This window comes from Bufo gargarizans, chromosome 3 (assembly GCF_014858855.1).
Source record: "Bufo gargarizans isolate SCDJY-AF-19 chromosome 3, ASM1485885v1, whole genome shotgun sequence".
Lineage (NCBI taxonomy): Eukaryota > Metazoa > Chordata > Amphibia > Anura > Bufonidae > Bufo > Bufo gargarizans.
The window spans coordinates 301,043,831-301,059,026 of NC_058082.1; the positions used below are offsets into that span (position 1 = coordinate 301,043,831).

General features: G+C 44.8%; 1 protein-coding gene across 2 annotated transcripts in view; it reads right to left on the bottom strand.

The window, feature by feature from the left end:
• Nucleotides 1–15,196, bottom strand: part of LOC122932497 (Fc receptor-like protein 5) — a 133,627-nt gene that overhangs the window by 75,428 nt on the left and 43,003 nt on the right. For both annotated transcript variants that reach the window (XM_044286951.1, XM_044286950.1), the window contains exons 3-5: nt 8,596–8,865; nt 6,726–6,977; nt 2,065–2,316 (exon numbers count right to left, since the gene is read on the bottom strand). In XM_044286951.1, coding sequence (XP_044142886.1) covers nt 2,065–2,316; nt 6,726–6,977; nt 8,596–8,865 — 774 coding nt within the window. The remainder of the gene's footprint in view (nt 1–2,064; nt 2,317–6,725; nt 6,978–8,595; nt 8,866–15,196) is intronic.

The following is a 15,196-nucleotide window of genomic DNA, read 5'->3' on the forward strand; positions in this document are numbered from 1 at the left end:
TGTGCACGCTGACTCTGTCCTCCTGTTTGCTTCAAAGCTAAGTGTTGTACCTTTATCTGTTATTTTCTGTTTGCTGGATCCCAGGTGACCCTGACTCCCTCCGTATCTTGTGTAGGGAGCCGGTGGTCGTGTCCCCTCACTATTGTAGGGTGCTCAGGGCTTTATAGTCAAGGTTCGTGGATATGCAAACCTCCACCATTCGGATCTTTGCATAGGCTGAGCAGCCAGGGAAAGTGCCAGGTCTTCTGCAGGGGTCTCCCTTGGTTCCTTAGTTTTTGGATCCAGCGAGTCGTTTATACATGTTGCTTTGCCTTGTTTCCTGTACACCGTCCGTGACAAATTCTCTACTGAACATACTGACTGATTGGTGGCTATTAAATCTGAGCTCTGATTGGTGTCTATTAAAGCTGAGCTCTGATTGGTGTCTATTAAAGCTGAGCTCTGATTGGTGGCTATTAAAGCTGAGCTCTGATTGGTGGCTAATAAAGCTGAGCTCTGATTGGTGTCTATTAAAGCTGAGCTCTAATTGGTGTCTATTAAAGCTGAGCTCTGATTGGTGGCCATTAAAGCTGAGCTCTGATTGGTGGCTATTAAAGGTGAGCTCTGATTGGTAGATATTAAAGCTGAGCTCTGATTGGTGGCTATTAAAGCTGAGCTCTGATTGGTGGCTATTAAAGCTGAGCTCTGATTGGTGGCTATTAAAGCTGAGCTCTGATTGGTGGCTATTAAAGCTGTGCTCTGATTGGTGGCTATTAAAGCTGAGCTCTGATTGGTGGCTATTAAAGCTGAGCTCTGATTGGTGGCTATTAAAGCTGAGCTCTGATTGGTGGCTATTAAAGCTGAGCTCTGATTGGTGGCTATTAAAGCTGAGCTCTGATTGGTGGCTCTGACAATGCTTCACCTCATTCTGACTTTTAACACTCATAGACCTTCCAAACTATCTACTGAGGTCATGTATCCTACATACATTCAACTGGGTGGAGCTGAAAATCTTTTGTGTGTTGCTGGGACTTCACTGGGTAATTGACCTGACTGTCTGGACACAGGATCCCTTGGAATGTGGTAGAGGAAGAAGGACATGATAGACTTTTCACCTTTTGCTTAAGGATCTTATAGAAAATGCTGAACTGATCAGCAGAAGGGTGGTTGGGGGCTGGTAATTATTCATGCCCCTATCTGCCCCTGGGCTGATCATCCAGGTGGAATTATCATAACCGCTGGCAGAGGAGGTTATGGGTTGTTGCAGTGAACAGTGGCTTTGGAAGGGTCAGGATCTGGTGCTGAGGCCAGATCCTGGGGCCACAAGAACTTTTCAAGAAGTGAGAGATTGGGAATAGTCTGCCATCCAACATTAGAGAACGGGAGCCGTATTCCAAGTGGTGGAGAACTGCGTACTATTGAGGGTCCATTTGCTTGTGTTGGAGTTCCGGGTTCCCTGATTTGTTTTTATTGTTTTGTTAGATTAAGCTCTTGGAGTTGGTGCTCAGCCGTGTTCTGTGGAGCAGTTTTCCAGTAACACAATAAATTTCTCATGATTAATGCCCCATCCTCCATCGCTGTGTGCTCTGTGCTAGTCACCTTGTCACAGTTCTACTGTAAGGTTGTTCTGATAGGTGACGCAGATATGCACCATCCTGTACAGACCACACAATGGGAGCGGGTGTCGGGTTTTTATGGCCTCAAGCCTATATACAGGTCATATCATAGTGCAGTGATGTGAATATGAAAATGTACAGTACACGCTATGAACACATCACATATGTACCCATTATACCATAGAAGTATTGATGGGTGGGGTGTAACCACAGGAACCCACATGAGCCTTCAGGTCCTAGGTTACTGGTATGTGGTGAGTCACTCTCACTCTCCATTTATATCAGTGTGAGCTCTAGGAAGAGCCAAGTGTGGATAGGACTCCAAATTCACAGGAGGCTCCATTGTTGGACTCCCCAATTTGACACCTATATGTCTCTCTGGTCACCAGTATGAGGGTCCTGTATTAAATCATCTGCATACAGCTCGAGTCCAGTCCAGATTCCTGGACTGTCTCATACCAACACTCACCTGAACACGTCTGGTATGTCACAGATTTATTCTTCTCTCCGAGATTGTTTCTCACAGAGCAATAAACATTCCAAGGTCCAGATGATGATGACGTGTAGTTAACCATTTTCTGCTCATTTTGGACATTTTCCAACAATAATATTCCATTCACAGACAGAGAGAAGATGGGATCCGTTCCCTTCTCCACGGAGCAAGAGATCTGGAGGCTGCCATTGTAACACGAGATCCCAAGTACTGGGTCTGATGGTGGCACTAGGAGACAAAACAACAGAAGAAAAGTATAGACAAGGAGTAACGTATACAACGTGGACCCAAGACGAAAATGTGCCTAATACTGTCAGGAAATGCTGGGAGTTGTAGTCTCACAACATCTAGAGAGCCACAGATTGGAAACCACCGCTCGTTGGAATCGTTACACCCCATGTTCCAACCCTACACAAAGCTGCATGACGCCCTTATCAGTAGGGTTTAGAAAGACTCAAGAGAAATCAAATCGATCTGTGTAAGGTGTTCAGAAGAAGGAAAAAACCGAACATATACAGATCCTGGACAACCCCTGTAATCCCAATAATCCACACCTGTTGAATAATCTGGGATCTCTCCGCAGCAGCCGTACAAGACTGAGCAGAGGAGATTGTTTTTCAGCCTCTGATTGTTTTGGTGTCTTACCCTCACAAGTTATGTGCAGATCCCAGTATAAGATGATCACTGGTTGTATCTCAGAGCAGATAAGTAAGGAAAGATTTGTTGCTGAGTTCATGTATGTATGGAAACTAGAGACACTAAGAACACTATCATTGTTACCATTATCCCCATCACAACCATCATCTCCATCATCACTGTGACTATTATCCCCATCACAACCATCATCTCCATCATCACTGTGACTATTATCCCCATCACAACCATCATCTCCATCATCACTGTGACTATTATCCCCATCACAACCATCATCTCCATCTTCACTGTGACTATTATCCCCATCACAACTATCATCTCCATCATCACTGTGACCATTATCCCCATCACAACCATCATCTCCATCATCACTGTGACCATTATCCCCACCACAACCATCATCTTCATCATCACTGTGACCATTATCCCAATCACAACCATCATCTTCATCATCATTGTGACCATTATCCCCATCACAACCATCATCTTCATCACCGTTGTGACCATTATCCCCATCAGAACCATCATCTTCATCAACGTTGTGACCATTATTCCAATCACAACCATCATCGTCGCCATCATTGTGACCATTATCCTAATCACAACTATCATCTTCACCATCATTGTGACCATTATCCCCATCACAACCATCATCTTCACCATCATTGTGACCTTTATTCCCATCACAACCATCATCTTATTCTTCATCATCACTGTCACTGTAGGTGTTAGGCCGGCCATGGACCTAAGGTAGCTGTTCGGCCATCAGCTATCACTCCCGATCCCCATTATTCGGGCAAGCATGTGTTGCTATTGAGTCTCCTCCTGCCTGATCACCATCTCCCACAAGATCACAGAGAGTTAGAAACCTCCATATACAGTACATTAGATTAGATGTATGTCAGCCAAACCCACCAATGTGTAGGGCCAGTTGAAATCATCTCTCCCCATTCCAGCAGTGGGTCTCCATGGCTCCCTGCTTCTGGCCACAGGTTGCCATGTTGCCTTCCACCCACTAATAGCATCATGCATGTTTAGATCAGAAGCTTCTATGGATCCTCGCCCACTGGATAAGACACAGGCTTTTGTGACTCTTGTGCCTGACTTATCGTTCTGACTCTGACCCAGTGCTCGTTACTGGATAACGCTTCTGTTTCACTCCTTGGTACCTGTTGTTCTACCTTTTTGCCCGTCCCCTAGCTAAGCCACCATCTCATCCTCTGGCTTGTCACATCCTGACCACTCTCCAGCAAATTTATTTTTGTCCTGTCTCTGAGTTTGTCTCCAATCAGTCACTATTCTGAGGACTGCTGCCCGTGAATCTGACCGGGAAAATTTCACACCCCAGTCTAGCCAATGCCAAACTGACTGCAGCTTATACCGTAGGAGTCACTTCTCTGGGGAGAAACGTAACGGCTGAAACATATAATGATTTAAATCACTCTAGTAATCGGGTTTCCACCAATCACTAGAACAGGGATCTCAAGCTCCCACTTTGGAGAAGTTTGAATAAGGTGGTGGTCACACATGCTCACTGCACCTTCATTCACAGTCTATGGTACCTACAGTGATAGCTATCTCCATCAGTCCCAGAGCCTTTGACCGTCATTAGATTCAAGCAGCTTAACCTATTCTTTTGGTGAAGAGGGTCTGTGTGGTGGAGCCTCCGGCAAACATACTTTGATCATGTGATATGATCATGTAATTACATGATAAATGGTCGCTTTTGAGGGATAACCCCTTTATTAGTTACCAGGCGGAGCCCTTCTTGGTGGAGCAGAGTTCACTTGGCCAATTAGATGTAATCGGACATGACCGAGTCCACGGAAAATAATTAAAATAGTTTTACAACCTACATGTGCTGTGAAAAAGTATTTGCCCCCCACCCTATATCCTGACAGTGTAAATCATTCCGGTCCTCCTACAAATGCTAATACAAGACAAAGACGAGACGAGGAAACACATACTGCAGCCATTACATGATGACCATTTACTGAAGATAAGAATTTATTCTAAACCTATATCCCCCTGTGAAAAAGTAATTGCCCCCTGAACCTAATACCTGGCCTTGCCCTCTTGGCAGTAACATCTTGGTGATAACTTGTGACAAGTCTTTTCTGTCGCTGTGGAGGAATGTGGGCGCACTCTTCTTTACAGAACTGTTTTCATTTGCCTACATTGCAGGGTCTTCCAGAATGAACATCTACTATCAAATCTTGCCGCAGAATCTCAAAGGAATTGAGGTCAGGACTCTGGAACCTTCATCCTGTTCTGGATCTTTGTCCTGCTGCATAAACCAACTGTGCTGGAGCTTCAGGTCCTGAACTGATGGGTGGATGTTCTGATGCAGAATTCATGGTTCCATCCATGATGACAAGTCATCCACGTCCTGCTCCAGTTCATCACATGACCACTAGTGATGAGCGGCGGGGGCTATATTCGAATTTGCGATATTTGATGAATATTTTGTAGAATATTCGTCATATATTCGCGAATATTCGAAAAAACGAATATGTAGCAATATATTGAATATATTGCTATATATTCGTTTTTAGAATATTCGTCATTTTTCATCATCTATCTAAAGTGAACAATATCACGTTATGAACAGCGCCCCCTATTGGTTGCATAGTCTTATGACAAGACTATATGCTGTTGTGAGATCGTGAAAACTCAGATCCGATGGTATATTCTAACCCCGAGGCGTTCCTATGGTGATGGGGATGCTCCATGCGCACGGCAACGGGCACTGACTGGAGCGGGCTGAAATCCTAGGGAGCCCGGACAGATAAGAACTGTTTTTTTTGGGAACCAGACACCCTAAGCAGGGAGGAATCATGTGTACTGTTCATTTCAGATGGATACTCGAAAAATTAATACATAGAAATATATTCTAAATATTCGTGAATTATCGAAGTGGCGATATTCGCTATTAAAATTGGTTATTCGAATATTCGTGCTCAACACTAATGACCACCACCAATTCTGACTGTTGCTATGATGTTCCTATTGTGAAATGACCAGATACAATAGGACCCATGTCTTCCAAAGACTTCCACCTTTGACTCATCAGTTCACACTATATTTCAAATACCTTGGGTGTCATTCCGATGTTTTATGGCCAATATAAGATGAGCCTTTATCTTTCATTGGTCAACAGTGCTGATCTTACCTGAGGCAAGTGAGGCCTACAGTTTTTTAGATGTTTGGTTCTTTTGTGACTTTCTGTATGACTTGTTGATGCTCTTGGTGGCGTTTTGGTAGACCGGCCACTTCTGGGAAGGTTTTCTACATCTCTGGATAATGGCAGTAACTTTGTTTCGCTTCTCTGGCTGTATCTTGTGCAGCTTTGTATGACCTTCCCTCTGCTGCACATCACCAAAGAGGTTCTATGGAAGTGATGTTCATATTCAGCAGGTTTGGCAGTGATCGTGTCAGGGTACCAAGAGTCACACTCATTTCAACTGAATTTGGTTGATTGGTTCAGTCAGAAAAAGAGGGCAATTAGTTTTTCACATAGGGACAGGAAGGGCTGAAAAGTATTTTCCTGCAATACATGAAATCATCGTATAAAATCTGTGGTCCTCTGTGTCTAATACTAGAAGTCGTCTGACGGCCTGAAGCATTCACATGTGACAAATATGCACTATGCATTCCTACATCCTGTGCTTTCTTCTAGTAATAGGCAGCATAATTTTCTTCATGTCAAGAGCAGCAAACATTCTAACTCACCTCACAGAAGAGCTGAGGAAATTTACTAATTTCACTGATCTTATCACAGAAGAGATGGACTGACACCAGAGTTGTGGACATTCACCTTCCCATCATAACATTCCCATTCAGTATCCAGTCTAGGTTACCAGTCTTGTGTGAACAGGACCCAGGTTCTCAGGATCGGAAGTTGTTGGATCCCCACAGATATGAGACATACAATATGGTATACATGTTCCTGGGGTGTGGTGATAGAACATGTTACCACTCACCTGGACAAGCCGGATATGACTTGGTCTTACTCTTCTCCCCGAGATCGTTTCTAGCTGAACAGTTAACATGCCAGGGTCCGGAAGATGACAATGTGACAATAACCCTTTTCTGTTCCTTTGTGCTTTCTTCCAATAATGTGTTATTCACAGACAGAGAGAAGAGGAGATCTGTTCCATTCTCCACGGAGCAAGAGACCTGGAGGCTGCCATTTTGGAGACACAAATCCTCCAGGACCAGGTCAGACGGTGGGACTAGGAGATAAGAGGACAGCTGGTGAAGAGAGGTATATACAAGAGGAAACATTTTCAATGTGTACTGATGACTTAATAAGATCACAACTTGGCGTAGTCGGCAGGATGAATATATACATGGAGACTGAAGGAGCAACATCATTCTCCAGCCACAAGCATGCTGTGGTACCTGTGGCGGTGAATTGAACCATCTTCTGACATTTAAAGGATTTACAATTTTGAGGCTCCAATGCCACATTGTCATGGCCAGGCAACTGATTATATATTTCTATATATAACAGAACATACAGTACAGACCAAAAGTTTGGACACACTTTCTCATTCAAAGAGTTTTCTTTATTTTTATGACTATGAAGGCATCAAAACTATGAATTATCACATGTGGAATTATATACATAGCAAACAAGTGTGAAACAACTGAAAATATGTCATATTCTAGGTTCTTCACAGTAGCCACCTTTTGCTTTGATTACTGCTTTGCACACTCTTGGCATTCTCTTGATGAACTTCAAGAGGTAGTCACCTGAAATGGTCTTCCAACAGTCTCTAAGAAGTTCCCAGAGATGCTTAGCACTTGTTGGCCCTTTTGCCTTCACTCTGCGATCCAGCTCACCCCAAACCATCTAGATTGGGTTCCGGTCTGGTGACTGTGGAGGCCAGATCATCTGGCGCAGCACCCCATCACTCTCCTTCATGGTGAAATAGCCCTTACTTTCAAAATTTTCCCAATTTTTCGACAGACTGACTGACCTTAATTTCTTAAAGTAATGATGGCCACTCGTTTTTCTTTATGTAGCTGCTTTTTTCTTGCCATAATACAAATTCTAACAGTCTATTCAGTAGGACTATCAGCTGTGTATCCACCTGACTTCTCCTCAATGCAACTGATGGTCCCAACCACATTTATAAGGCAAGAAATCCCACTTATTAAACCTGACAGGGCACACCTGTGAAGTGAAGACCATTTCAGGTGACTACCTCTTGAAGCTCATCAAGAGAATGCCAAGAGTGTGCAAAGCAGTAATCAAAGCAAAAGGTGGCTACTTTGAAGAACCTAGAATATGACATACTTTCAGTTGTTTCACACTTTTTTGTTATGTATATAATTCCACATGTGTTAATTCATAGTTTTGATGCCTTCAGTGTGAATCTACAATTGTCAGTCATGAAAATAAATAAAAACTCTTTGAATGAGAAGGTGTGTCCAAACTTTTGATCTGTACTGTATATGTAATCCCTATATAGCATATGCTTATGAAAGGCAGACATTATTCATATAACTGCAGTAACAACTTGTCCTTGACTCTCGACCTGTAATGGCAAAAAACCCTAAACACAATTCACACAGAAATAATAAGGCATAAAATAAACAATACATTTGGAACAGCCCCTGGAGCATCCAGAAGGTCTTCTCTGCACCCTAAAAACTAATGACAAGTGGTCTTAGTTTAAACCTGTCAGAACTGTACCAGAAGACAATGTACCCATGTTCTACCTGAGGTCTATACCACTTAGAAGCCATATAGCATTCATACATGACTATAGGTACCTGGACAGATTCCAGTGTCTACTCCTATGGTGCTGGCAATTACTAACCTCCAGCAGGAGTGGTACTCACCTGGACATATTACTTCCTTTTTATTGGTCTCACTTTCGCTGACCCGGTTTCTCACAGAACATGTAATATTCCAAGGTCCAGGTGAAACCGCAGGGACATTGACCTCATTGGCATCACCCACAGTCCTGGATGATGTAGAGTTCTCCAGCCTGAAACCACCATTTACCATAATGGAAAACTTGGGATCATCTCCAACATCAGTCCTGCACACGATGTCAGCTCCACCGTCCGGAAGACAGGAGACATTCAGGAGAAGCTCTGATACCGGTTCTGGAGAAAGTGGAGAGAATATGAGAAGGCAAGGTAAACAAAGACTGTGAGGACAGGGGTCTCATTGATACAATCCATCTCCTTACTCCAGGCCAGTAAAGACTCTGAAATATATGAGGACAGGGGTCTCATCGATACAATCTGCCCCCCATATCCTTATTCCAAGTCAGTGAAGACTGTGAAATATATGAGGACAGGGGTCATATCGATCCAAACTGCCCCCATGGTGGTGTTTCTCTTTTACATGGGCCCATATTAGAACAGCCTATAGTCAGAGCAGAGCGGAGAATGGAAGTATTCTCCTATATAGATAAGATGTAGTGTAGGGGTCCCTCTGTCATAGGTGTCATTAAACCCCTTCCCTCTCTACTCTATCATATTATTTCATAGTGGGAAGGTAGTTCATGTTCAGTGTGATGGTGTAGGCTCAGGACCTGTGTCTGAGCCATCACTAGAGATTGCTGGTTGTCTTATTGTATTGAAAGAGTATTTTACATAATTAAGTACCGATTGGTTCTGTCCCCTTCAATTATTATGTCACCTTAAATATTTTTGTAATGTAGTGAGGTAGGGATAGTTAGATAACATAGACAAACCCCCCCCATTGTGCTGAGAAGGTCACATTCCTGATTGTTTATCTCAGAGACATGCGTGCTGCACACTGGACATCCTTAGAAGGAGAGGCTGAAAAGGTATAAACCTGGTGCACAAAGACAGTTAATTGGAACTCCATTGAGAACAAGAACAGCATCCAGGTAGGATGTTGTGAGGTCACCATCTCTATCTCTTGTATCACGACAGGGTGTTGGCCATGTGCTTGTCACCACCAGACATCTGAGAAGCTCTGTCAGACGTTCTTCAGAACCTCCTGCTTGAGGTTCCTTTTGTTTTGCTTTCGTTTTCTCATCTCGTTAGCCTCTCTCAGCTGTCATGTAGTTGCACTGATTGCATCCCTTTAAATCCCTTCCCATACTGCATCACTTTGCGGTTTATACAACTTCCTGGAGTGTGTGCATGCTGGATGCTACTACTGAGTCTTCTACAGATAAGTTTTGTTCATTCATTTGTGTTTTCCTGTTTGCTGGATCCCAGGTGACCCTGACTCCCTCCGTATCAAGTGTAGGGAGCCGGTGGTCGTGTCCCCTCACTATTATATGGTGTTCAGGTGTTATACAGTAGAGGAACGAGGGTATGCAATCATCTACCATAGAGATTTTTGCATAGGCTGAGCAGTTAGGGAGAGAGCCAGGTCTGTTGCAGGGCTTACCCTTTGGTTCCTTAGTTTTGGATCCAGTCAGTCGGATCTTCATTTTGTGTCTTCTAGTTTTCTGTACACCTTCCGTGACAGTGCTACAACATGGCAGCAGGAGTCCCCCCCCCCCCCCATATTGTATTGTGCAGACCATGTAAAAGGGTTGTCCAGGATTATAAGATCTGCTTTCTTCCAAGCACCACCCCTGTACATTGGTTGTGTCTGGTATTCCAGTTTTGATCCATTGGAGTCAATGAGGTAGGGTTGCAAAACCCTTTGGAATTATATGGATTTCTGCACAAATTGGTCATAAAATATGATCTGATCTTCATCTAAGTCACAACAATAGACAATCACAGTCTGCTTAAACTAATAACACACAAAAAATTAAATGTTACCATGTTTTTATTGAACACACCATGTAAATATTCACAGTGCAGATGGAAAAATTATGTGAAAACCTAGACTAATGACATCTCCAAGAGCTAATTGGAGTGAGGTGTCAGCCAACTGGAGTCCAATCAATGAGATGAGATTGGAGGTGTTGGTTACAGCTGCCCTATAAAAAAACACACACCAGTTCTGGGTTTGCTTTTCACAAGAAGCATTGCCTGATGTGAACGATGCCTCGCACAAAAGAGCTCTCAGAAGACCTACGATTAAGAATTGTTGACTTGTATAAAGCTGGAAAGGGTTATAAAAGTATCTCCAAAAGCCTTGCTGTTCATCCGTCCACGGTAAGACAAATTGTCTATAATGGAGAAAGTTCAGCACTGCTGCTACTCTCCCTAGGAGTGGCCGTCCTGTAAAGATGACTGCACGAGCACAGCGCAGACTGCTCAATGAGGGGAAGAAGATCCTAGAGTGTCAGCTAAAGACTTACAGAAGTCTCTGGCATATGCTAAAATCCCTGTTAGCGAATCTCCGATACGTAAAACACTAAACAAGAATGGATTTCATGGGAGGACACCACAGAGGAAGCCACTGCTGTCCAAAAAAAACATTGCTGCACGTTTACAGTTTGCACAAGAGCACCTGGATGTTCCACAGCAGTACTGGCAAAATATTCTGTGGACAGAGGAAACCAAAGTGGAGTTGTTTGGAAGAAACACACAACAATATGTGTGGAGAAAAAGAGGCACAGCACATCAACCTCAAAACCTCATCCCAACTGTGAGGTATGGTGGGGGGGCATCATGGTTTGGGGCTGCTCTGCTGCGTCAGGGCCTGGACAGATTGCTATCATCGAAGGAAAAATGAATTCCCAAGTTTATCAAGACATTTTGCAGGAGAACTTAAGGCCATCTGTCCACCAGCTGAAGCTCAACAGAAGATGGGTGCTGCAACAGGACAACGACCCAAAGCATAGAAGTAAATCAACAACAGAATGGCTTAAACAGAAGAAAATCCGCCTTCTGCAGTGGCCCAGTCAGAGTCCTGACCTCAACCCGACTGAGATGCTGTGGCAGGACCTCAAGAAAGCGACACTACACAGACCCCCGCTCATTATACCCTACACTACACAGACCCTCGCTCATTATACCATACATTACACAGACCCTCGCTCATTATACCCTACACTACACAGACACCCACTCATTATACCCTACACTACACAGACCCTCGCTCATTATACCCTACACTACACAGACACCCACTCATTATACCCTACACTACACAGACCCTCGCTCATTATACCCTACACTACAAAGACATCCGCTCATTATACCCTACACTACAAAGACCCCCACTCATAATACCCTACACTACACAGACCCCCGCTCATTATACACTACACTACACAGACCCCCGCTCATTATAACCTACACTACACAGACCCCCGCTCATTATACCTCACACTACACAGACCCCCTGTCATAATACCCTACACTACACAGACCCCCGCTCATTATACCCTACACTACACAGACCCCCACTCATTATACCCTACACTACACAGACCCTCGCTCATTATACCATACACTACACAGACCCTCGCTCATTATACCCTACACTACACAGACCCTCGCTCATTATACCCTACACTTCACAGACCCGCTGCTCATTATACCCTACACTACACAGACCGCCGCTCATAATACCCTACACTACACAGACCCTCGCTCATTATACCCTACACTACACAGACCCGCTGCTTTTTATACCCTACACTTCACAGACCCCACTCATTATACCCTACACTACAAAGACATCCGCTCATTATACCCTACACTACACAGACCCCCGCTCATTATACCCTACACTACAAAGACATCCGCTCATTATACCCTACACTACACAGACCCCCGCTCATTATACCCTACACTACACAGACACCCGCTCATTATACCCTACACTACACAGACCCCCGCTCATTATACCCTACACTACACAGACCCTCACCCATTATACCCTACACTACACAGACCCTCGCTCATTATACACTACACTACACAAACACCCGCTCATTATACCCAACACTACACAGACCCCCGCTCATTATACCCTACACTACACAGACCCACCGCTCATTATACCCTACACTACACAGAGCCCAGCTCATTATGCCCTACACTACACAGACCCTCGCTCATTATACACTACACTACACAAACACCCGCTCATTATACCCTACACTACACAGACCCCCGCTCATTATACCCTACACTACACAGACCCTTGCTCATTATACCCTACACTACACAGACCCTCGCTCATTATACCCTACACTACACAGACCCCCGCTCATTATACACTACACTACACAGACCCTCGCTCATTATACACTACACTACACAGACCCCCGCTCATTATACCCTACACAATACAGACCCCCGCTCATTATACCCTACACTACACAGACCCCCCGCTCATTATACCCTACACTACACAGACCCCCGCTGATTATACCCTACACTACACAGACCCTCGCTCATTATACCCTACACTACACAGACCCACCGCTCATTATACCCTACACTACACAGACCCCCGCTCATTATACGCTACACAATACAGACCCCCCGCTCATTATACCCTACACTACACAGACCCCCGCTCATTATACCCTACACTACACAGACCCCCGCTCATTATACCCTACACTACACAGACCCCCGCTCATTATACCCTACACTACACAGACCCTCGCTCATTATACCATACACTACACAGACCCCCGCTCATTATACCCTACACTACACAGACCCCCGCTCATTATACCCTACACTCCACAGACCCACCGCTCATTATACCCTACACTACACAGAGCCCCGCTCATTATGCCCTACACTACACAGACACCCGCTCATTATACCCTACACTACACAGACACCCACTCATTATACCCTACACTACACAGACCCCCGCTCATTATACCCTACACTACACAGACACCCGCTCATTATACCCAACACTACACAGACCCCCACTCATTATACCCTACACTACACAGACCCCCACTCATTATACCCTACACTACATAGACCCCCACTCATTATACCCTACACTACACAGACCCTCGCTCATTATACCATACACTACAAAGACCCTCGCTCATTATACCCTACACTACACAGACCCTCGCTCATTATACCCTACACTTCCCAGACCCGCTGCTCATTATACCCTACACTACACAGACCGCCGCTCATAATACCCTACACTACACAGACCCTCGCTCATTATACCCTACACTACACAGACCCGCTGCTTTTTATACCCTACACTTCACAGACCCCCACTCATTATACCCTACACTACAAAGACATCCGCTCATTATACCCTACACTACACAGACCCCCGCTCATTATACCCTACACTACAAAGACATCCGCTCATTATACCCTACACTACACAGACCCCCGCTCATTATACCCTACACTACACAGACACCCGCTCATTATACCCTACACTACACAGACCCCCGCTCATTATACCCTACACTACACAGACCCTCACCCATTATACCCTACACTACACAGACCCTCGCTCATTATACACTACACTACACAAACACCCGCTCATTATACCCAACACTACACAGACCCCCGCTCATTATACCCTACACTACACAGACCCACCGCTCATTATACCCTACACTACACAGAGCCCAGCTCATTATACCCTACACTACACAGACACCCACTCATTATACCCTACACTACACAGACCCCCGCTCATTATACCCTACACTACACAGACCCCCACTCATTATACCCTACACTACACAGACCCCCGCTCATTATACCCTACACTACACAGACCCCTGCTAATTATACCCTACACTACACAGACCCCCGCTCATTATACCCTACACTACACAGACCCCCGCTCATTATACCCTACACTACACAGACACCCGCTCATTATACCCTACACTACACAGACCCACCGCTCATTATACCCTACATTTCACAGACCCCCGCTCATTATACCATACACTATACAGACCCCCGCTCATTATACCCTACACTACACAGACCCCCGCTCATTATACCATACACTACACAGACCCCCGCTCATTATACCCTACACTACACAGACCCCCACTTATTATACCCTACACTACACAGACCCTCGCTCATTATACCCTACACTACACAGACACCCGCTCATTATACCCTACACTACACAGACCCCCACTTATTATACCCTACACTACACAGACACCCGCTCATTATACCCTACACTACACAGACCCCCACTTATTATACCCTACACTACACAGACCCTCGCTCATTATACCCTACACTACACAGACCCCCACTCATTATACCCTACACTACACAGACACCCGCTCATTATACCCTACACTACACAGACCCCCGCTCATTATACCCTACACTACACAGACCCCCGCTCATTATACCCTACACTACACAGACCCCCGCTCATTATACCCTACACTACACAGACCCCCGCTCATTATACCCTACACTACACAGACCCCCGCTCATTATACCCTACACTACACAGAGCCCCGCTCATTATACCATACACTACACAAACACCCGCTCATTATACCCTACACTACACAGACCCCTGCTAATTATACCCTACACTACACAGACCCCCGCT